The sequence below is a fragment of the Carcharhinus amblyrhynchos genome, chromosome 12, assembly GCF_965287045.1.
Source record: "Carcharhinus amblyrhynchos chromosome 12, sCarAmb.v2.hapA, whole genome shotgun sequence".
NCBI lineage: Eukaryota > Metazoa > Chordata > Chondrichthyes > Carcharhiniformes > Carcharhinidae > Carcharhinus > Carcharhinus amblyrhynchos.
Window position 1 is genome coordinate 48,913,492 of NC_137335.1, and position 23,539 is coordinate 48,937,030.

Genomic DNA, 23,539 nt, shown 5'->3' on the forward strand with positions numbered 1-23,539 from the left:
GCAACAGAGCCAGAATGTTATCCGGGCCTACAGCCTTTGCAATCGATTTTTTTCTTGATGTCATGTGGAATGAATTAAACTAGTTGAAAACTGGCATTTGTGCTTGTAGGGACTTCAGATGCAGGCCTTCAAGGTGCATCACTCGGTGCTTCTGGCTGACTGAGTTTGCAAAAGCATCAACTTTGACTTTCTCTACTATGTCGAGAGGGGATGTTTATGGAGATGGTACCTCTCATTGCTTAAGTATCCACCACCATCACCACTTTTTGCAGAGTTGAGAACTTTAACCTGATCTGTTATTTGTGGAATCACTTATTTCTGACTATAGTATACCTATTTCACTGTTTAGCATGACTATAATTTTGTGTTTCAGCTCAACAACTTGGTGCCTATTTTCAGGTCTGCTTGGTGTTGATCCCAACATGCAATCATATCTCATTAAACGAGGTTTGTTCATTGAGCTTGATGGTCGCAAAGGACTGAGCAAGTTTATGGGCCTTGAAAATATGAACTATAATGGTATTCAGTTCTGCTGAACAAGCATCTAATGGATGCCCAAACTGAGCTATTAGATTTGTTATTACATCCAGCCCAGCACAGCTGTGATGCTGCATGACTCAATATAGAGTGTATCCCCCTCTGAAGGCAATTCTTTGTCTCCATGAGGACAGTGCAGCTATCATTCCTACCATGGACTCGTATGCAACTTCTGGATGGGTGAGGTCAAGTAGGTAGATTTTTTTTTCGCATCTTTTGTAAACCAGACAGAACTCTATCCTTCAGGATTTAGCAGCTTGGTGAGTATTGTTACTAACAAATCATTTTTGACAGTGAACATTGAAACATCTATTCATATGTATATCATCAGTCTTCCCCCCCCCTCCTCATCATCCAAGGATTCTAAACATCTTTGGTAACAGTGAAATGATTGTTACTAATTCTCTCTCAGAAAATTGAATTGCTTTGTTTGAGTGTTGTGACCTCGCGTTATGCCATGGAAAGGAGTTAACGTGAGTGCAGTTGAGATTTTGAAGATGTTTGTGTGAATGTGGTTAGATTTATAACTTCCGCTATTGGAGCATGAGAACGTTGTTAAAGGACTTGCTGCAAAGATTCATGATTTTGAATATCCTGGTGAATGACAGGACGGGAAAGCAGGATTGTGCTTTTTTTAATACAATGGTCAGAAAGTTGTCATTGAGCAGGATTCTCCTTTGGTCCTCAGTTTACCATTTTCATCTGTTATATTAAATAGCTTGCCAATAATAAAGAAGGGTAGGTATCACAAAAAGGGCTGAAGTATCAAATAAAAATATTTGATGAGCAATGCAAACAAAGGGGTGCAGGAATGATGTGATGAAATGAAGGGCTAATATACATGTGCAGACAAAAAAAAAGATAGTGTGATCAAGATTTTATATTTGGGTTAGGATTCAGTTTTGTTGCTGTACCTGGAATTTACAGATGTGACCAGGAAATGGCTTTGTGGTTAACCAAGAATAAACTTTTTTAAGATGCATAATTAGACTCTTCATCCTCAGGAGTAATAATTAGTTTACCCTTTCAAAGCAGCTCCCCCTGGGAACTTCAAGCCCTTTATCACAATCTATTCTTATTTGCTGAATGTTTCCAGGAATTGTCCTCAATCAGTCAACTGTTTTCTGCTGTTGGCAGTTGGCATTCAGATTGAAACATCTGTTTTTGTTTCTCCAACAGGTAGTTTGCCATATGATGTGGCTAATGGAATACATTTTCAAGTTTACAAACTTCGGTGTTGTTTCTCTCATCCACGGGGATTTCTTCATTCGACAGGTGAGGGAAATGGTAATGTGTTAATTAGCACTGTGTTTATATGAACAACCACATAAAGAATAGAACGGCTTACTATTTTCTGTGGAGCATATTGCCAGTATGGTTTCCAAACAGTTCTGGGGTTTGTGTTCAGGGGATTGGCAAATAAAGCAGGGCACATTATTGCCACGTTTGCACCAAATAACTAGTTTAAGTAATCTTGTATTGAATAGAAAGCTTCATTGAATGCTACGTGAGCACCTCTTTCCCACAATCTGATCAGTCCCTTTGTATTTCTCATTACATCTTAGTGGGTTTCCTATTTCATATGAGTGCTCTCTAACTGACCAAAATGCATTAATTCAGTGTTGGCATCAAGGCCTACTTTGTGTTGTAGGTTCTCTCCAGTAAAGTTGAATTTTAGCCAGCCAAACTAATGTCTCTACTTAATTTGTTTTTTTTAGAACTGCAGACTCTGAAAAGCTGTCCACACCAACTTGTTGGTGTCCTGTTCCTCTGCATGACTTATTTACTGCAATTTCTGTTTGATTCTAATATTTCTAGTTCTATATGATCAACTTTTGGTTTAACTAAAATACAGGCCCAAATCTTCTAATCCTTGGTGATTGGAGGTGGAATTTTACCACGCTCCACACCTGGCACAAATGGTGGCAAGCAGGAAAAGTTCCCATCTGGAGGGGCAGGCTCACGCCACACACCAGTGACCATGCACTGGGGGTGCAAAAAGGTAATGCTACACTGTGATGCAATAGTACAACTGTACCGAAGGCCATTGGCAACAAGGCAGGGCCTGGGTAGTGCCCATAGTCACCGTGGTGATATAGCAGCAGTCAGCAGCCCACTGAAATGGGGCTTGGCACTGGGGATGGTTTCAGGTTGGCAGTGTCCAGAGTCTTGAGATCACGGGTTGCTGGGAGGGATTGAAGGGCCTGGGATGAATACATGTGCAGACTCTCGTTCGCTCGTGCTCGTGCTCTTGCGGTCTCTTTAGGGAAAGGAACAGGACAGAGGGTGATGGAGACTCTGCCTTTCCATGACCCCCATTCCTTTGGTGGGCTGTCAGACGCTACATGCCACTGCCGACTGCATCTCATCAGGGAGACAGTGCAGGACCTGCACTATGTCCTCGCAGACCTGGCACTCGTGGGGCGGTGAAGGTCATGATGACCTTCTACTTTTATGCGTCCAGATCCTTCCAGCGCTTGAATGGGGACTTTTGTGACATCTGTCATCAGCAGACAAGTGCATCCATGAGGTCATGGTTGTCCAACTACATCCACTTTGACGTGGGCCAGGACCATGCAAAGGTCCATTGATCTTGAGCAGGATTTTCTGGGGTAAGCATGGCCAGAAAATCCTGCCCATTGAGTCTACTCATTGCAAATCCAGAGACTATTGCCATTGTCTTCAAGCATAAATACCACGCATCATCATCTCAGTAAAACAATCTAAGCCTTTGTTCTCTAACAATGAAACCACCCAGTCTTACTGTCAGGTAGACTGCAGAACAGGTTACATGATTCTCACTGCCCGCCGCCGCCACCACCACCTCCGCCCCCCCCCCCCCCCCCCCCCCCCCCTTCATTTATCCTAAATTTAATGCTAGTTCCAAAATACAATCTTTTAAACTTGATAATTGTTACAAAGCATTAATAAAAATTTAAGTCCTCAAAAACTTCTTTAATTCACTTTTTTCTCCTCAAGTTATCAAATATGGCTCATTTGTGACTCACTTATGGAAATTCCTGTATTTTGTATCATTATGATCCTGGTGTTGGTGGGGTATTAACCCTGTGATTGTGATTTTGAAATTCAGCCAGAGTAGCCAGATTACTGAGATCCTACATGGTCTAGGTTGATGAGTGCTGGCAGATCTATGGTTGGGTTTGTTGTAGATGTTACATTTGTATGTTAATAAAGTATACTTGTCTCAACCAAATGTTGCTGTTGTACCTTTTTTGCTTTGACAAAAACATTATGCTTTTTTCTCTTCAGTTTTGTTACACAGAGAAAACACAGGTGCACTTAGGAATCTCTATCTCTATCAGGAAAATCTCTTGGTTATCTAATATTAGTGTCTGTCATTAAGTATTTTAATTTGAGAGACTTCAGAGTCATGAGTTGTTGCAAAATCTCTCAGAACTCAGTCCATTACATATTCCTATGTTTATATTTTTCCTTGCTTTTTCATGTTTCTTGCTCTCCCCTGTCTCCACCCTTCCTAATCAGTGGACAAGTAGCCAAATGACTCCTATTCCCCTCCCTACAACAGTCTTGAGCTAAGTGAATTATTTGGTTCTTTCCTTCCTCTTCTCCCATCTGCCATCTCCCGATGATTATGCTGTGTGCTATTAATGGTATGGGGACTTGCCATGATCGATCTGTTATGATGCTGACTGTAGGTTTCTGATCCAGCTGCCTTTTCCTTGTAATCTACTTGGTAAATATAAATGTTACAACTGGTTCTATTAAACCAAAGTTCTTTGATGTGGGCCGAATATCTCTCCATCCTGAAAGCCTCGAACGAACCTATATCTGCAGTCACCATTGCTGACATCAGAGCAGCCTTCTCAAAAGTCAACCCATGGAAAGCAACTGGCCCAGATGGAGGACCCAAACGAGTACTCAGGTCCTGTGCAGACCAGCTGACAGGTGTATTTGCAGACATCTTCAACCACTCTTTTTACACCAATCTGAGTTCTGTACCTGCTGCAGGAAGGCAACCATCATCCCAGTACCAGAGAAAGGCCAAGCAGCGTGCCTTAATGACTATCATCCGGTGGCTCTGACATCCATCATTATGAAGTGCTTCGAAAGGTTAGTCATGGCACATGTGAAATAGGAAATCAATTCCTGCCTCCCAGACTGCTTGGATCCACTGCAGTTCGCCTATTGCCGCAACAGGTCCATAGCAGGGGCCATCTCCCTGGCCCTACACAACCCTGGAACACCTGGACAACAAAGTCACCTACGTTATTCGTATACTACAGCTCAGTCTTTAACACCATAATTACTACAAGATTCATCTCCAAACTTTGTGGCCTGGGGCTCGGCTCCTCCCACTACAACTGGATCCTAGACTTTCTAACCCACAGGCAGCAGTCAGTAAGGATAGGCAACAGTGCCTCCTCCATGATCACCCTCAACACCGGTGCTCCACAAGGCTCTGTCCTCAGCCCCTTACTATAGTTCTTATACACTTCTGACAGTATGGCCAAATTCCCCATCAACCTTGATTTTCAAGTTTGCTAATGACACCACTGTAGTGAGTCAGATCTCAAACAGTGACAAGGTACAGTACAGGAAAGAGAGAGAATCTGGTGAATAGGGTGATGACAATAATCTCTCCCTCCAATGTCAACAAAATGAAGGGAGATAGTCATCAACTTCAGGAAGTGTAGTGGAGGGCATGCCCATCAATGAGCACAAAGAAGAAATGATTAAGAGCTTCAAGTTTTTAGGTGTCCAGATCATCATCAAACTGTCCTGGTTCCTCCGTGTGAATGCTATAGTTGAGAGAGCCCACCAACATCTCTACTTTCTGAGGAGACTAAGGAAATTTGGCATGTCTGCTACAACTCTCATCAACTCCTACAGATGCACCATAGAAAGCAGTCTTTCTGATTGTATCGTAGCTGGGGATGACTCCTGCTCCATCCTGGACCATAATAGACTACAAAAGGGTCATGAATGAAGCCTTGTCCATCACTCAAACCAGCCTCCCGTTCATTGACACTCTGCTGCTTTGGCAAAACAACCAGCATAATCAAGGATCCCACACACCCAGGACATTCTCTCTCCCATCAGGAAAAAGATACAAAAGTCTGAGGACATCATACCAACCGATTTGAGAACAGCTTCTTCCTTGCTGCTATCAGACTTTTGAATAGACCCACCTCACATTAAGCTGATCTTTCTCTACATCCTAGCTATTACTGTAACACTCCATTCTACACTTTCTCCTTTCCTTTTTTTGTTTTTATTCCAATTCAATCAAATCAAGTCCAATTCAGAATCTCAACAAATGGAGACATTCTCGATCCAAGCTGACAAGACAGGGCTCTCGCCTCCTGCCTTGGGCTTGATCTCCATGATCCAAGCTGATTGAAGTAGGCATAAATTCTCCTCCAAAGCTTGATCTTATTTGCATCTTAGCCAAAAGGCTGAGATGCTGCTTTTAAAAATTTCTTCAAATGAAGCTAAAATGTAAAGGACCTCGGGGTCCTTGTGCATGAGTCGCAAAAACCCAGCCTGCAGGTGCAGCAGGTGGTCAGGAAGGCGAATGGGATGCTGGCCTTCATAGCGAGGGGGATTGAATATAAAAGTAGGGAGGTCTTGCTGCAGCTGTATAGGGCATTGGTGAGGCCGCAGCTGGAGTACTGTGTGCAGTTTTGGGCGCCGCACCTGCGCAAGGATATTTTGGCCTTGGAGGGAGTGCAGAGGAGGTTTACTAGGCTGATACCGGAGTTGAGGGGGTTGAGCTATGAGGAGAGGCTGAATAAACTAGGCTTGTACTCGTTAGAGTTTAGAAGAATGAGGGGAGATCTCATTGAGACGTATAAGATGATGAATGGGATGGATAGGATAGAGGTGGAAAGACTCTTCCCGCTCAAAAAAGACAGTAGGACTAGGGGGCACAGCCTCAAGATAAAGGGGGGGCGGTTCAGAACGGAGTTGAGGAGGAACTTCTTCACTCAAAGGGTGGTGAATCTCTGGAATTCTCTGCCCGTTGAAGTGGTGGAGGCTGCCTCGCTAAATATTTTTAAGAAGCGGGTTGATGGGTTTTTGATAAGAGAGGGGATTAAGGGTTATGGGGAGAGGGCGGGAAAGTGGAACTGAGCCACGACAGATCAGCCATGATCTTATTGAATGGCGGGGCAGGCTCGAAGGGCCAGATGGCCTACTCCTGCTCCTATTTCTTATGTTCTTATGTTCTTATGTAAACTAATGACTTCAACTGAGCACAGCATGTCAATACTACGCTTGATCTTAGCCAAAAGGCTGAGAAATCTGAGGTCATGTAGCAACCAACTCAAGAACAGCTTCTTCCCTGCTGATGTCAGACTTTTGAATGGACTTGCCTTGCATTAAGCTGATCTTTCTACACCCTGACTATGACTGTAACATTACATTCTGCACTCTCTCCTTTCCTTCACTATGTACAGTATACTTTGTATGCTGCACAAGAAATGTTTCACTGTATACTAATACATGTGACAGTAATCAAATCTATATTGCTTCAAGATCCTGGTGAAGAGAGTAGAAGAGGCAGTTTAAGGAAACTTATTAAAAATGCTATTTTGCTTTCCAGTTAATTGTGAACACTGCTTAGGTAATCTAGCTGAACAGGTGGAACATCTCATTTGATTGACACCACCTGAACTAACTAGAGTGCCAACCTACATTTTTGAAGTGCTATAGTGAGACTTAAATCTACAATCTTTTGAGTGCAGAGACTGAACCAAGCTAATGTGGTTATCGAAATGCAGCTGGTAAGTGTGGTAGAACTGAAATTTTTAGTGCCTTCAGGGGAATTAAGCAAATATGTTTAGTTGGACAGCTTTCATTCTTTGATTTATGCAAAAAAAACTCTTGCTGCTTAAATCAAATTTGTATTGTTCTTGTTTCTGGTTATGACCTTGTCTAGTACTTCATGTATATTTTTTCCTCTTTAGATTCTTGACACTATGAACTGTTTTAACTTAATTATTTCACCACTTGTCCTTGCCAACCAGCAATATTCTGTTGTCACTGGAATAAATATCTCCTTTGTGTGCAGCAGAGCCAAATTTGTCTCTTTCAAAATTACTGTTATCTCTTTAATCCACCAACTTTTTTTTATACTTTAATTTCCAGGGTAAAGCTCACCGTGACAAGCAGTTGATTCTTCTCCGACAGCACTTAGAAAAATATTACAGGAGTCGGGATCGGAAGTGGATTGTTTTGTTTCCTGAAGGAGGTTTCTTGAGAAAGAGGCGGGAAACCAGCCAGTCATTTGCAAAAAAGAACAACTTACCATTTCTAAAACACGTAACTCTGCCACGAAAGGGAGCCACTGAAGTCATCCTACAGACTCTATGTGCACAGCACGAAAATGGAGCAGTTGGTGATGCTAATGGAGCTGGTAAGTGTTGATCTGATGATGACAGCCATTGACAAATCTTTTTGGTTGGTGGCTGGGTTATGTGGCATTATTTGCAGCGAGTTTTAAATTGGGGTGCTCGTGTTGGTGAAACCAATAATCTGGTTTGGTATTTAGAAATAGTGCAAAGATGGATGGTATTAATTGTAGAGTCGTAGAGGTTTATAGCATGGAAACAGGCCCTTTGACTCAACTTGTCCAGCCACCTTTTTTAAAACCCCGAAGCTAGTCCCAATTGCCTGCATTTGGCCCATATCCCTCTATACCCATCTTACCCATGTAACTGTCTAAATGCTTTTTAAAAGACAAAATTGTACCCGCCTCTACCACTACCTCTAGCAGCTTGTTCCAGACACTCAGCACTATTTGTGTGAAAGAATTGCCCCTCTGGACACTTTACATCTCTCCCCTCTCATCTTAAACCTATGCCCCCTAGTTTTAGACACCACCACCTTTAGGAAAAGATATTGACTATCTAGCTGATCTATGCCCCTCATTATTTTATTTTATAGACCGCTATAAGATCACCCCTCAGCCTTCTACACTCCAAAGAAAAAAAAGTCCCAGTCTATCCAGCCTCTCTTTATAACTCAAACCATCAAGTCCCATAGCATCCTAGTAAATCTTTTCTGCACTGTTTCTAGTTTAATAATAGGGTGACCAGAACTGTACACAGTATTCCAAGTGTGGCCTTACTAATGTCTTGTAAAACTTCAACAAGAGATCCCAACTCCTGTATTCAATGTTCTAACCAAAAAAACCAAGCATGCTGAATGCTGCCTTCACCACTCTGTCCATCTGTGACTCCACTTTCAAGGAGCTGTGAACATGTACCCCTAGATCTCTTTATTCTGTAACGCTCCCCAATGCCCTACCATTAACTGAGTAAGCCCTGCCCTGGTACAAACCAAAATGCATTTATCTAAATTAAACTCCATCTGCCATTTGTCAGCCCACTGGCGCAATTGATCAAGATCCTGTTGCAATCCAAGATAACCTTCTTTCACTATGCCACCAATCTTGGTATCATCTGCAAACTTGCTAACCATGCCTCTTATATTCCCATCAAAATCATTAATATAAATGACAAATAACAGTGAACCCAGCATTGATCCCTGAGGCACACCGCTGGTCACAGGCCTTCAGTTTGAAAAACAGCCCTTTACAACCACCCTCTGGCTTTTGTCATCAAGCCAATTTTGTACCCATTTAGCTACCTCACCCTGGATCCCGTGAGATTTAACGTTATGCAACAACCTACCATACAGTACCTTGTCAAAGGCCTTGCTAAAGTACATATAGACAACAACAACTGCACTGCTCTCATCTACCTTCTTGCTTACCCCCTCAAAAAAAAAACTCAGTCAAATTTATGAGACATGATTTTCCTCTCACAAAGCCATGCTGACTGTCTCTAATCAGTCCTTGTGTCTCAATGCCTGTAGACCCTGTGACTCAGAATATCTGCCAATAACTTACCCACCGCAGATATGAGGCTCATTGACCTGTAGTTCCCAGGCTTTTCCCTGCAGCCCTTTTTAAACAAAGGCACAATATTTACCACCCTCCAATCTTCAGATACCTGACCTGTGACTATCGATGATTCAAATGTCTCTGCGAGGGGACCCACAATCCTTCCTAGCCTCTCACAATTTCCTGAGATACACTTCATCAGGCCCCAGGGGTTTGTCTACCTTGATGTGCTTTAAGACTTCCAGCACCTCTTTCTCTGTAATATGTACACTCCTCAAGACATCACTATTTATTTCTCCAAGTTTGCTAACATCCATACTTTTCTCAACAGATGATACTGATGAGAAATATTCATTTAGGATCTCACCCATCTCTTGTAGATCTGCACATAGATGACCTTGTTGAATCTTAAGAGGCCCTACTCTCTCCCTAGGTAATCCTTGTATCCTTTTCAAACTTAGAGTAGATTTCAGTCCTATCGTATAACTTGTGTTGAGATGTGTTTCTATAAATTTCTCGAGTGGGTGATGATAAAGTAGCATTCCCATGAGCAGTTAGATGGGGTGAGAGGAGATAGGATTAACAATCCGATTGCACTACAGTTTTGACTGGGAGGCAACTTGAAACAGAGGCAACGCTAAAAAGTGTGAGGGGATGCAGGTTCCAATCTTTTCATTCTGCTCTATTCCCAAACTGACCAGTGCTGTGTGCAGATTGCAACACTTAATGAAGAGTAGCAAGAACTGTTTAGTAGGGTTAGTGTTACAAGGCTGTTCTTGCATTCTCCCTGGTAGACAAAAATGATTGACTAAGCCTGGGAATGACAATGTCCTCAGCTCCTTGGGTAGAAGTGTAAACTTGAGATGGGCATCATGAGAGAGAAAACAGGGGCTGTCTGACCTTCCAAACTGAAATTAAACTTTTTTTTACATGAATAAAAATTCAGTTTGAGGAAGTTCATTTTATAAAAACTGGGTGGAGCACTTTATTTAAGCTGAACTTTAACATCTGAGACCCAAGTTTCAATTCATGTTAATGGGTGAAATCTGAGAGGAGGATGTGCTTGTCAGAGGTTCATAATTACGACTCCATTGCATCACTGCAAGAGTCCCTTCAACAAACATTCAGGACCAATCATTTTAACTGTTTCATTAATGGCCTCCCATCAGTCATTGGATCAGGATAGAGGAACTAGGCTGACAATTCCAAGTAGGACTTGTGGCGGTGTTTCCGTTTATCTGCTGTCCTTGTCCTTTTTGGTGGTAGAAGTCATGGGTTTGGAAGATGCTGTGGCAGGTGCTTTGACGAGTTGCTGCAGTACATCTTGCAGCTGGTGCTCACTGATGGCACTGTGCATCAGTAGTTGAGGGAATGGATGTTGAATGTGGTGGATGGGGTACCAATCAAGTAGGCTGCTTTGTCTTGGATGATGTCGAGCTTCAGTGCTGTTGGAGCTGCACTCATCCAGGCAAGTGGCAAGTATTCCAAATAAACTCCTAACTTGTATCTTGTAGATGTTGGGGAGTCAGGAAGTGAGTTACTCACCATTGAATTCCCAGCCTCTGGTCTCTAGTTATATGGCTGTTCCAGTTCAGTTTCTAGTCATTGGTAACCCCAGGACGTTGTTTGTGGGGTGCTATAGTAATACCTTTGCATATCAAGGGGAAATTGTTAACTTCTCTCTTGTTGGTGATGGTCATGCCTGGCACTTGTGTGACATGACCTTTACTTGCCACTTACCAGCGCAAGACTGAATGTGGTCCAAGTCTTGCAGCATATTGGCACAGACTGCTTCAGCATCTGAGGAATCACAAATGTGCAATCATCAGTGAACCTTATGATGGAGGGAAGATCATTGATGAAGCACTTAAAGATGATTTGAGCCTAGAACTATGGTAACCTGAATACACAAGTAAGGTAATTGAATACATTGTTAAATCAAGGATCATCTTTGTATAAATAAATAATGAAGTTTAACAAAATAGTAGTAAACAAAAGAAAACAGGAGCACAAGTGTACAGGTCTGGATTTGCAGGATTCTGTTGCAGACTGAAACCCTGCCAAAACCTGCACATGCTCAGAAGGAGTTAAGTCTGTCAAGATCCCTCCATTGCATTTCCCCCCTCTTAAATTTCAATCGCCCAACAAGACAGGAATACAACAAAAGTAATGTCATAACCATACGAAAGCCTGTGAGGAGCTTTGTGGTTGCATTGCAAGCTATGCATTACTACTGAATCTTTTAAGTGACCTGGAATCGTAGGTGAAAAGGTAGATTGAGATTCTGTCAACGAACATTCCTCTTCCCCTCCCAGTTGACAACCTGGAAACTTCCTGGTGAACTTCCCATAGCAGCATTACCTTCTACTATGTTATCAGTAATGGTTGCTGACTCTGAAACCTTTCCTGACTCATGGTCATACTGCATGGAATATGGTCTTGGTGTCTGTGAATAACTCTTCCATTTTGCAGTCTGACAACCCAAGATACTGGACCACTTTGTAGTAACCAGAGGTGGTACTGGGAATAATTTCAAACCAAAGTTTCTGATGTTGACCTGATCATCTGTTTTGAAATGCCTCTCCTTGGAATGGAAGTTGTGTCCCTCCTTCTGCTTCTTTTGTCTCCTGCTCACTTGTGCTCTGAGATCTGGATGAAGCAGGTCCAGATGGTTCAGCTTTCTACTTGACAAATGTTACTGCAGGAGAGAGCCCTGTAATGGATTATAGTGTGGTATGATACTGGAATAAAACTCTTGAGAGCTTCACTCTGTAATGAATTGTGGAGTGATACAAAGTATGACCTGCCATTCTCCTCAATCCCTCCTTCAAAGCTTGAACAGCTCTCTGCCAAACCATTTGAAACCAGGTGAAATGGCACAGTACACACATGGCATATACCATTCTTTCACATGAATTCCTGAAATATCTAACTTGTAAATATAGTGCTGTTATTTGAAACAACCAAATTTAGTAAACCATAGGTTGTGAAAATTTGATGTAGCTTTTTTATTGTCACAGGAGTTGTAACATTTCTCATGATTGTGCTGCCAACCGTTTCGAATGCACATCTACAACAACCAAAAATATGTGGTTCGTGAAAGGTACCACAAAGTCCAAATGCAGACTGGACGATGGCACATCAGGCCACTCCCAAGGATGAAGTGCTAATGTACCCACTTCATCCTTGAACACATATGGATATATGGTAACAACAGTGGCCGTATGTGCTTGATCTTGTACCAGTTCAATGGAATTTTGCTGATCAGTCATGCCCAACCAAACTCTGCCCCTTCCCTTTGACACAAGGAAGCATGCCCTAGCTTCTTGCCTGTTGTATGCAATATGGACTTCCAAAACCCCAAGTGAAGGTATGGACTGTATGGTGTACGTCCTAAGACTAACCTCTGCTGGGGAAAGAGCTGGCACTTGGTTAAAATCCCATGTCGACTTGTATGTTTCCTCACTAATTACAGGTGTGTCCACCTCCATCTTGAACTGCTCATTGTCAATTATAACTGTAGCAAAGATAGGCTCTGCTTGAGCCTCATTAACATCAAACATATTGTAAGTGTGCTTCTTTGCCTGTTCCAATATTTCCACACACTGTGTAGCTGATTGAGGCTTCTTTAAGTTTAAATTTTCTTGTTCAACCTTCACTAAATGTCCTTTCTTGTTGCATTGGTGACAGTGTCCATAAGCTTGCAATGATTGGCATGGTGTGGCCCTCCACACCTAAAACACACCACTGTTTTAACATTTTTCTGGATTTGGTACAGCACCTCACGTGGGCACTACTATTAAGCTGCTGAATATTTCTGGTGTGGCTAGCAGCCGTTACCATGTCCTGAGCAATTTCTAAAAGCAAGTCCAGTTTCCCCCAATAACTGACGCTGACTGCTGTCCTCATTAAAAACAGACCAGTCTGTCTCTGAGCATATCTTCTAAAACTATTCCAAAATCAGTGTTCTGAAAGCTGGTGTAATTCTGCCACAAAATTAGCTATGGATTGACCTGCTTTTCAAAAATGGCTGAGGTTTGAATTTTTGAACAATCACCAAGGACTTCAGATTATGGTGATTCAAGACCAGAGCAACTAAGTTTTTTTTTAAATTTAAATTTCCCTTGGCTTCTGATGTGTGGCCAGATTTCTCATCGACATACAAGTCCTCACTCCACACACACAGGTGAGTTGAGTGCTTTTTCTCGTTTTCTATTCCATTTATTAAAAGGAGTGCTACAGCCTTTCCATGTATTCTGCTCAGTCCTCACTTAGTTTATTAAACTCTCCGACCACACCAAATGTGCTGCTAACTTGAAATTCCTTTGAGTAAATTCACAAAGAAGTTTTCTACTCACTGTATGTAACCCTGTGTTGCCGTGCTGAACAAAGATAAACTTTGAATATTCACTTCCATTTCTTCCTCATCACCAAAAATGTGATAATTTGAATCTAAATCTTATCATTGTTAAAAGAAAGATCATCTTTGTATAAATAAATAACCAAGTTTTAACAAAAGAAAGAAGATGGTTTGGACTTGCAAGATACTTGCAGATTGGCCCCTGCCCCCGTCCAAAGCCTGCACATGCTCAGAAGAAGGAAAAGCTTGTAAGAACTCTAACTCAGGTCTTGTTGCATATTGGCACAGACTGCTTCAGCATCTGAGGAGTCACAAATAGTGCTGAACTTATGCAATCATCAGTGAACATCATCACTCCTGATCTTATGATAGAGGGAAGATGATTGAGCCTAGAACATTACCCTGAAGAACTCCTGCAATTATGTTCTGGGACTGAGGTGATTGACCTCTAACAACCACAACCATCTTCCTTTGTTAGGTGTGACTTTAACCAGTGGAGAATTTTTTCCCTGCTTCTTCTTGGCTCCATTGACGAGAAGCTGAAGTAGTCTAGCGGCATCAACACTGATGTCAAAACATGATTACAATAACAGCAAAGATCGAGTACTCTTGAAATGATTTGTCTCCTAACCTCTGAAATCCTGTCCACAATCCTCAAGGCTTGTCAGGAGTGTGATAGCTGCAACAGTGTTCAAGAAGCTTGACCTATTCAGGTGAGAGCAGCAGTTTGCTTGATTAGCACCCTTGTTACTGAAATTCATAGCCAGTTTCTACACAACTGCTGTATTGTGGCTGCAGTACATACCACCAGTGAACTCCACTACCAAGAGCAACAATGTGGAAGGACCACTGCCTGTAAATTTCACAATTCACATTGTTCTGACTTGCACTTTTATATAACTGTTCTGATATTGATTTAGCAACAGTTTCCTGGAATTCCCAGCATTATGGGAGTGCCGTCACTATAAGGAAACTACTCGAGGAGAATGTCCACCGCCGTATCACCTTGGGATGGGCAATGATGGAACCTCGCCCTGATCACTCATCCCTAGAGCACAAAATAAAAATAATTTTTGTTTGGGTGACAACCCTATCCCAGATTAATTGGCAGACCATAGTAAGCCAGCAATGATAGATATTTAAGTAATGCAATAGGTTAAATATGTTACATTACAGGTTAATGGGACTTTGTCAAAGGCAGGAGCTCCATGATTAAAACTGGAAAAGTACAGATGATAAAGACAACAAATTAATGGGAAGGACTTGCATTTGTATTGCTTTTAATGATCTCATGATATCCTGAGGTCTTTAACAGCCAGTAACTTACTTTACATTTTGAAGTTAAGCCACTGTTGTAGTGTAGGAAATCATGCCATCAATCTGCTCTCTCAAAATGCTACAAAAAAAACAAGGTGATAAATAACCAGGTAATATGTTTGTGATAGGACCATTAAAAGCCAATGTGTGGAGGGTGGGGTGCACATTGTGCTTGATTGTGTAAATAATGGAATGTAGTGGGTATTCTGTATATGGACTTAAGATTTATGATGAGGTGCCACTTAAAATTAAGGTACATGGTATTAAAGAGAATGTAGCAAATTAAAAGTGGCTAAAAACAGAGCAAAATGTAAGTGCAAAGGAACGTTTTTAAAATGTGAGTAGTTGTGTGTTTCGGATTATTGTTTGGATTTATACATACGTGATTTGGACATGAGAATTGGCATTGAAGCTTACTTGCATGAAATTGGGGACATTATGAAATGCAAGAATGCATTTACAAAGAATTGGTAAATGCAACAAATTGCAGACAGGTATGAGTAAACAAATTGGGTGCTGGATGTATTTCAATGCTAAGAATTGTGAAGTAGTGCATTTTTTGAAGGTGGGGCAGGAGGTACAGTGGATTGGTAGCAACAGCTGTATTAAATGTACTCTTAAGACTCTTAACAGACTGGTTATGCAGTTCTAGTGAGCCAGCATCTGTACCACTACCTGTCCTTAAATACGTATGAAGAAAATAAAGACTTGTAATTCTGTTGAATCTTCCATAAATTCAAGATGTTCCAAAATGTTGTGCAGCCAATTTCCCTATACATCAGTGTAGTGTGGAGGAAACACACGCCCATTTTGAGCACACTAAGCTCCCACAAACTGACCTTAATAGTGACTGACCTTATGTGATACTGACCTTAATAGTGTTTGTTTTTAGTTTTGTTTAAGGGATTGGTCAGGACCCTGGAAATCATCGCTACTCTTTCTCAAAATAGTGCATTTGATTGTTTACATCCGCTGGATGGGCCCTCAGTTTAATGTCTCAGCCAAAAGATGGTTCCTTTGATAGACCACACCCCATCATTACTGCAGCAGAGTGTCAGAATAGATCTTTGTGCTCCAATCTTTGGAGTGGAATTTGAACCCACAGCTTTGAGACTACTACCCTTTTTGAGCCTTGGCTGACACATAGATTCTACTCAGATTATTGAATGATCTCTGGCTAATCAATAACCAGGGCTTTGTGAAATATGAATATCACTTCTCCATGTTCAAAAGAAACTGACAGCCATGCACACATTATCCATCATGCAGCGTATTTATGTATGAATCGTATAACCTGACACCCCTGTCCAGTAATTTGCCTGAAGATAATTAAATAGTCCTCCCCAAATTTGTTGATTCTTAAGTTGAAACAGTTTCTGAGTACTGTCTTTTTTAAAAAATGTGCCATGACATAATTAATGAAGTTAAACCTGGACAAAATTTAGTTCTTGTCCCATACAACACCAGCTATCCTCAATTTGGTGATGCTGGTTGGGGGAGGAAAGTTGCCTCAGCTGAATTAGCTGCTTCACTTCAAATCCCACCAAGGAATCTTTTCGCAACCATCATAACTGATACTAGAACCTTACTTTAAATGATGGGACCTCTCACAATATAATGTGCCCTTAATTCTACTCGGGGAATTAACCTAGGTAAGAACTCAATTCTAGTGCGGCATATAAAGGCTCAATTTTTCATTTGAGTCAGGAATGCTATACCACACCAAGCAGATTTGAGAGTAGTAGAAATAAATATAGGAAAGAAAAGTGCCAGCCTTTGGTGTTTGTATAATGAGATGTGTAAGTTTGGCCCAAAGCACTGAAGGTGCTATTTAGTAGAGCAACACAATGATGCAGCTTTGAGGAAAAAAATGTCTTTAGTCATGGCAAGTGTAGGAACCATATTTATGGCTACAACATTTAGAAGAAAGGGGGAAATCAGAAATGGCATAAATAAAGTATTGCAGCTGTAGAAGAGAGAGGATATAGTCAAGGAACTGAAATAATTGGGGGTGTAGAGATTACTTTTAAACAGAGATTGAGGAGGGGTCAGGTGAAGGTGATATAGAAATTTAAAAGAAAGGACAAGACAATAGTGTGGGGCAAAAATAGGGGTAATGATAACCAAAGTGTGACAGGCAGGGACAGAACGTACAAAAATAAAAGTGTACCAGCAAATATGGTCAGAGTAGAAAAAAATGGTTCTTTAAGAAAGGCTTTTATTATGAACGCAAGCATTCATAATAGTAGCATAGATAGTATAAATATGATAGGCATTAACGAGATGTGGTTGCAAGAGGACCAAGGGTGGAAACTGAAAATGCAAGGACATTTGACATTTCAAAAGATTAGGGAGAAATAAAAAATGTGGGTTAGCTCTATTCATAAATAATATCAGGAGAGTAGTGAACAGTAATCTTGGCTCAGAAAATTAAGATGTAGAATCAGCCTGGATGGAATTAATAAATGGGAAGGGCAGAAATCACAGTTGGAAGTAGTTTAAAGGCCTTCTAGCAGTGGCTAAACTACAAGACGTGAGTATACATTGAAAAATGAGGGCTTTTTTAAAAAAAAATTGCAATAATTATGAGAGATTTTAATCTTCATGTGGAATGGACAAATCAAATTGACAGAGGCAGCCAAGAGTTCATAATTTCAGTTTCTTGAAACCAACCAATGGGAAACCAATTACTTTTAGAACCAGTCAATGGGAAGTAAGGAAATTGCAGAGACTATTGCAAGTAGTTCTTCACCATGTAAGACACTAAAAGCATCCCAGAAATAGTTGAAGATCAAGAGGCAAAAAGGAGGGAGGAAAAAGTATAAGGAAAAATGAGTAAAGGCTGTTAAGTTCCTTGGACGTGAAGACTTGTATCCTAGAATTTTGAAAGAAACAATGGATGCATTGGTTGTGATCTTCCAAAATCTCCGAGGTTCTGGAAATGTCCTGGTGAATTGGGAAACTACAAATGTAACACTTCTATGCAGGAAAGGAAGGAAACCAAAAGCAGGATGCTATAGGTCAGTTGTACATCCATCATCAGGCAAATGTTAGAATCCATTATTAAGGAAGTAGTAATAGGTTATTATGATACTAGTGTACCTTGAAGAGTTCTTTTAAAATCAGCTGCAGGTTTTAATTTTTTAGAAGAGGCATCAAGCTGGAAAGAAATCTCGTTCTCGGATATTCTGCTGATGATTGGAACACCTTCCTGGAATATAACGTCTACTATTGGTGGCTTGACCAAAAACCCTGGCATTCTGGGAAGCTGTCCTGAGTATCAGGAGGACTGTAGTTTTCATCCAAATGACTCAGTCCCAGTATCACGTGAGCATTAGTTTTTGCTGAGTTAGACCTGTGGAAGGTTTATGGAAATTGCTTTTGATTGGAACATCTTAAATATCTTTCGTTAAAGGTTACACATTATTGTGGTAGTTTTGTTTTTGTCTGTATTTGTTTTTTTTTGCTAGCATCCTTTCCATACATGTTAACTATACTCTTAAATGAACTTTCTTTGATAAAAGCTCCCTAATGGGTCATTTGAATCATACAAGAGGTGAAAAACATCATGCTTTGCCTGGCCAAATTCAAGGTACAAAACTTATGATCCAGGCAAGCTCCATAAAACACTCTGGAGTTTCTGACCTGAACGATAACAATAGTTATAAAATAATAAAACACTCAAGTGAAGTCAGTATGGTTTCTGAAAGGGAAATTGTGTTTGACAAATCTACTATAGTTTTTTTTGAGGGCATAGATGTATAGTATTTAGATTTCCAAAAGGGATTCAGTAGATTTCATATGAAGGTTACTGCACAAGAAGAACCCATACAGTTGAGAGTGATATATTAGCATGGACAGAGAATCCACTCGTGAACCAGAATCAGATAGTTGCCAACTAGTGGGTATTTATAAAGTGGGGGTTAATTCTCCTCTGAGAGTTAATGCTGAAACACCCAAAGAGGAGTACTTCGCCTTTTAATCTGTAAAATGTCTGTGAAGTGATGTGACCTGCACTTCAGCAACTTCTAATAATGAAATACAAAATAAACCCCTGACACTCAACTCAAAATCAACACAACAATTTATTTATCTAACTAAGTGAACAAATTACTAAAAACCGAATAAATCCCTTCTAACTATTCCTGAATAAAACCAGATTCTAATCATTAGAAATCCTACAGTGCAGAAGGAGGCCATTTGGCCTTTCGAGTCTGCACCAGCAACAATTCCACCCAGGCCCTATCCCTATCACTGCACATATTTATACTGCAAATCCCTCTAACCTACACATTCCAGGACACTAAGGGGCAATTTAGCATGGCCAATCAACCAAACCCACACACCTTTACAGTAAAGGTATGCTGTTCCAATAAATACAATTCCCTCATTAACAAAAATAGAATTTAGTCATTCTAAATTACAAACAGGTTTTGTGTTTTCCAGAATATTCTGGGCCTTGTCTGATTCTTGTATCTGGAACTTCTTTCCTCTGTGGTACCTTTATCTAGATGGTGCTTTCTCTGAAACAGATGAAGCTGAGAGCCAGCGATTTGCTCGCTCTCACAGAGTTGTGAGCTGTTAATCTTTCTTTGGCAGGTGGCAGTTGCTCTCTCTTTTTGTCCCACTGCCCCCCTTTTATACCTGTGATGACATCAATATTTCTCACAATAGGATTGGTCCTAGGTTGTTGAAGCCATCAATTTAAATATAATAGGTTCTTAGTATCTAAGTGCCTGATTCAAGTTGATTGGCAAAACTCAAAAACCTGTTATCTTGATACAACTGCTGCTTGGCCTTTCAATACAAAATGTTTCAGTTTGGGGCTGTCTAGGTACTTGCATTTTTTAACCCTCTAAGCACAGAAAACGTCACCACCTTTTAAAGGGACTTTGCAATGCTTTCTCCTTAGCATTTTACAAACAATCTACAATTATTCTACCCAACTTCAACAGTGGGGTACTACAAGAATCAGTGCTGGAGTCTGTTATTATCTATATTAATGACTTGGATGAAGGGTGTATTGTAGCCAAGTTTGCTGACAATACTAAAATGCACGTGGAGGAAAGCAGAGTTATGATTAGATTAAGCGAGTGGGCAAATTTTTGCAGATGGAGGGTACTGTGGGAAAATGAGGTTGTATACTTCGGTGAGAAGAATTGGAAAACCAGAATATTATTTAAATGGAGGGTGACTACAGAATGTTGCTGTTCTGAATGATCTGCATGTCCTTGAATATGATGTTAGCATGCAGGTACCTCAAATAATTAGGAAGCAAATGGAATGTTGGCTTTTATTGCAAGGAGGATTGAGTATAAAAGTAAGGATATTTTGCTATAGTTATACAAGGTATTGGTGAGACCACACATGAAATATTGAATGGTTTCAGTCTTTTTAACAATTTTTATACCTGTATAGTGCAACTGAGGTGATAAAATGTCCCAAGGCACTTCACAGGAGCATTATAAAAGAGTATGACACACATGATGAATTAAATCAAATAATCATAAACTTGGTCAAAGAGTTAAATTTAAATGAGTGTCTTAAAAGAGGAACGGGATATTGCAAGACTGGAAAGTAGATGGAGGATATTCCACAGTTTAGGCATCTGCAAGAAAAATGAGCAGCCACCAGTGGAGCAATTAAAATTGGGAGTCTGTAGAAGGCCAGAAATAGAGGAGTGTAAATATCATGGAGGTTTGTGGGACTGGAGAAAATTAGAGAGGGAAGGAGTGAGGCCACCCAAGGATTTGAAAATTCTCATCTTTATTCTAAGATGAAGACATTGCTTGATGAGAGTTTATGTAAGTCAGTGTGCACAGAGATGAAAGGTGACTTACTGCAAGTTACAGCATGAGCAGCAGAGTTTTAGATGACCTCGAAGTTTATGAAATGTAGAATGAGGAGATCAGTCAGGAGTACTTCGGACTAGTTAAGTCTAGCGGTAACAAAAGCATAAACAAGGGCAGCAAATGAGATTGGCCAGGAGTGAAGTCAGTCAGTGCTTCAGAGGTGGAAATAGGCAGTCTTGATGATGGCATGAATATCAGGCCAGAAGCTCATCTTGGGGTCAAATGTGACACCAAGGTTGCAAACAGATGAGCTTAATCTCAGACTGTTTCCAGTGAGATGCTTGGAATTGTTAGCCAAAGAATGCAGTTTGGAGGGTGGACCGAAAACAGTGTCTTTAGTCTTCCTAACGTACTAAATTGGAAGAAATTTCTGCTCGTCCAGTACTGGATGTCGGATAAGCAGCATGATAATTTAGCAACAGTGAAGGAATCGAGAGAGGTGGTGGTATGGTAGAACTGGGGATCATCATACGTGGAGAAATTTAGAACTGGGGCACAGTTCTCATGAGATGTTTCTCATCTCATACTGAAAGTCATAGAGGTTTACAGCATGGAGACGGGCCTTTCGGCCCAACTTGTCCAAACCACCCTTTTTTTCCCCAAAAGCCCTAAGCTAATCCCAATTGCCTGCATTTAGCCCATTTCTGTCTATACCAGTCGTATCCATGTAACTGAATATACGCTTTTTAAAAGACAAAATTATACCCGCCTTTACTACCTCGGGCAGCTTATTCCAGACATTCACCACTCTGTGGAAAAAATTGTTCCTCTGGACATTTTTTTTTGTATCTCTCACTCTCACCTTAGACTCCCCTAGCTTTGGGAAAAAAGTATTGATTATCTAGCTGTGCCCCTCATTATAGCCCTCTATTTTATAGCCCTCTATAAGATCACTCCTCGGCCTCCTACGCTCCAGAGAGAAAAGTTCCAGTCTATCTAGCCTCTCCTTATAACTCAATCCATCAAATCCTGAGATGATAAATTTTTTCTGTTAGAGGGTCGCTAATGTTTGGCATTCTCTACCTAAGAGAGTGGCTGAGTCATTGAAAAGCTGGTTTTTGTTTATTCACTCATGGGATCTAGGCATCGCTAGCTTCATTTCCCTATTGCATAACACTTTTTTAAACCCCTCTTCCTTAACAATAAGTGTTAGGAGCTCATGGCCTCCATTTGTCACCAAGATCGAGACCAGCCACTTAGCTACATCTGATTCTACCTTATTTCCACTAGCTAACACTTACTGCCCATCCCCGGTTGTCCTTCAGAAGATGGTGAGCTGCCTTTTTGAACCGCTGTGATCCCTGTGGTTTAGGTACACCTACAGTGATGTTAGGGGGAGTGTTCCAAAATTTTGAACCAGTGACAGTGAAGGAATGGTGATACATTTCCAAGTCAGGATGGTGAGTGACTTAAAGGGAACTTCCATGTGTCTGCTGCCATTGTCCTTCTAGATGGTAGTGATCATGGGTTTGGAAAATGCTGTCTAAAGAGCCTCGGTGAGTTCCTGCAATACATCTTGTAGATGGTGCACACTGTCACTGTGTTTTGGTAACAGACAGAGTGAATATTTGTGGGAGGGGTGCCAATCATCTACCTAGCATCATGGAACACTGCCCAGGGATGTCCTGCACACACAATACAGGACAAATCCAACTCAGCCAAGTATGTGGGCTGCTTTACTAAATTGGAAGAAATTTCTGCTCATACAGTTCTGGATGTTGGATAAGTGGATGAGCATGGTTGGAGTTGCAATCTTCCAGACAAATGGAGAGTATTCCATCACATGACATTCTTGACTTCTGCCTTGTAGATGGTGGATGGGTTTTGGGGAGTCAGGAGGGAGTTACTTCCTGCAGGATACCTTGCCTCTGACTTGCACTTGTAGCCACAAATTCATATGCTGGTCCAGTTCAGTTTGTGGCCCTGACTTGTGTCACTGTTTATGTGAAGTCTGCACTTTCTCCTCATATCTGCGTAGGTTTCTTCTGGGTGCTCCAATTTCTTCCCACGTTCTGAAAGACGCGCTGGTTAGGTGCATTGATCCGATCAGACATGGACTGTGGCGACTAGGGGGATTTCACAGTAACTTCATTGCAGTGTTAATGTAAGCCTTACTTGTGACAAATAAATAAACTTTAAAGGTATCAAAACTTCACAAAATAGTCAAACTTACGACTAGGAATTGGAATACTACCTGTGGTGAGGCAAAATGATAAGATTCCCTCCTGATGGGCTTTGTTCCAATGTTCTGGAGGCCCAGTCTTGGGGCCTTGATCCTGGGTTACTGCTGTCGACGTGCCTTTGTCTTTTCTTATATAGTTCCTATTGGCATTGATCATGTTTCCAGTCGCACACTCACGGGAAAGGCACTAATCAATCATTGTCTTTTTGGTTGTGAATACTGAAGTGTCATGCCTCTGCCAGAGATCATAATTCCCTCAGGAACATGACGCAAGCATCTGTGTTCAGTTACTATTCAGGGTGTAGCAACAGCCACTGTCCAATCAATTCCTGTGTTTATTCTATAGCTGCATTTCCTGTTCTTTGCTGCTGCAACTGTCCTTGGCCTCAGAGGTAGCCCCT

General features: G+C 41.1%; 1 protein-coding gene across 4 annotated transcripts in view; it reads left to right on the forward strand.

Annotated features, from left to right (window-relative positions):
- The window catches only part of lpgat1 (lysophosphatidylglycerol acyltransferase 1), a 100,326-nt gene that overhangs the window by 32,333 nt on the left and 44,454 nt on the right, over positions 1 to 23,539 (forward strand). For 3 of the 4 annotated variants that reach the window (XM_080200489.1, XM_080200488.1, XM_080200486.1), the window contains 3 exons: positions 1,717 to 1,812; positions 7,669 to 7,936; positions 18,252 to 18,431. In XM_080200489.1, coding sequence (XP_080056615.1) covers positions 1,717 to 1,812; positions 7,669 to 7,936; positions 18,252 to 18,431 — 544 coding nt within the window. The remainder of the gene's footprint in view (positions 1 to 1,716; positions 1,813 to 7,668; positions 7,937 to 18,251; positions 18,432 to 23,539) is intronic. The other variant, XM_080200487.1, reaches the window with a different exon arrangement.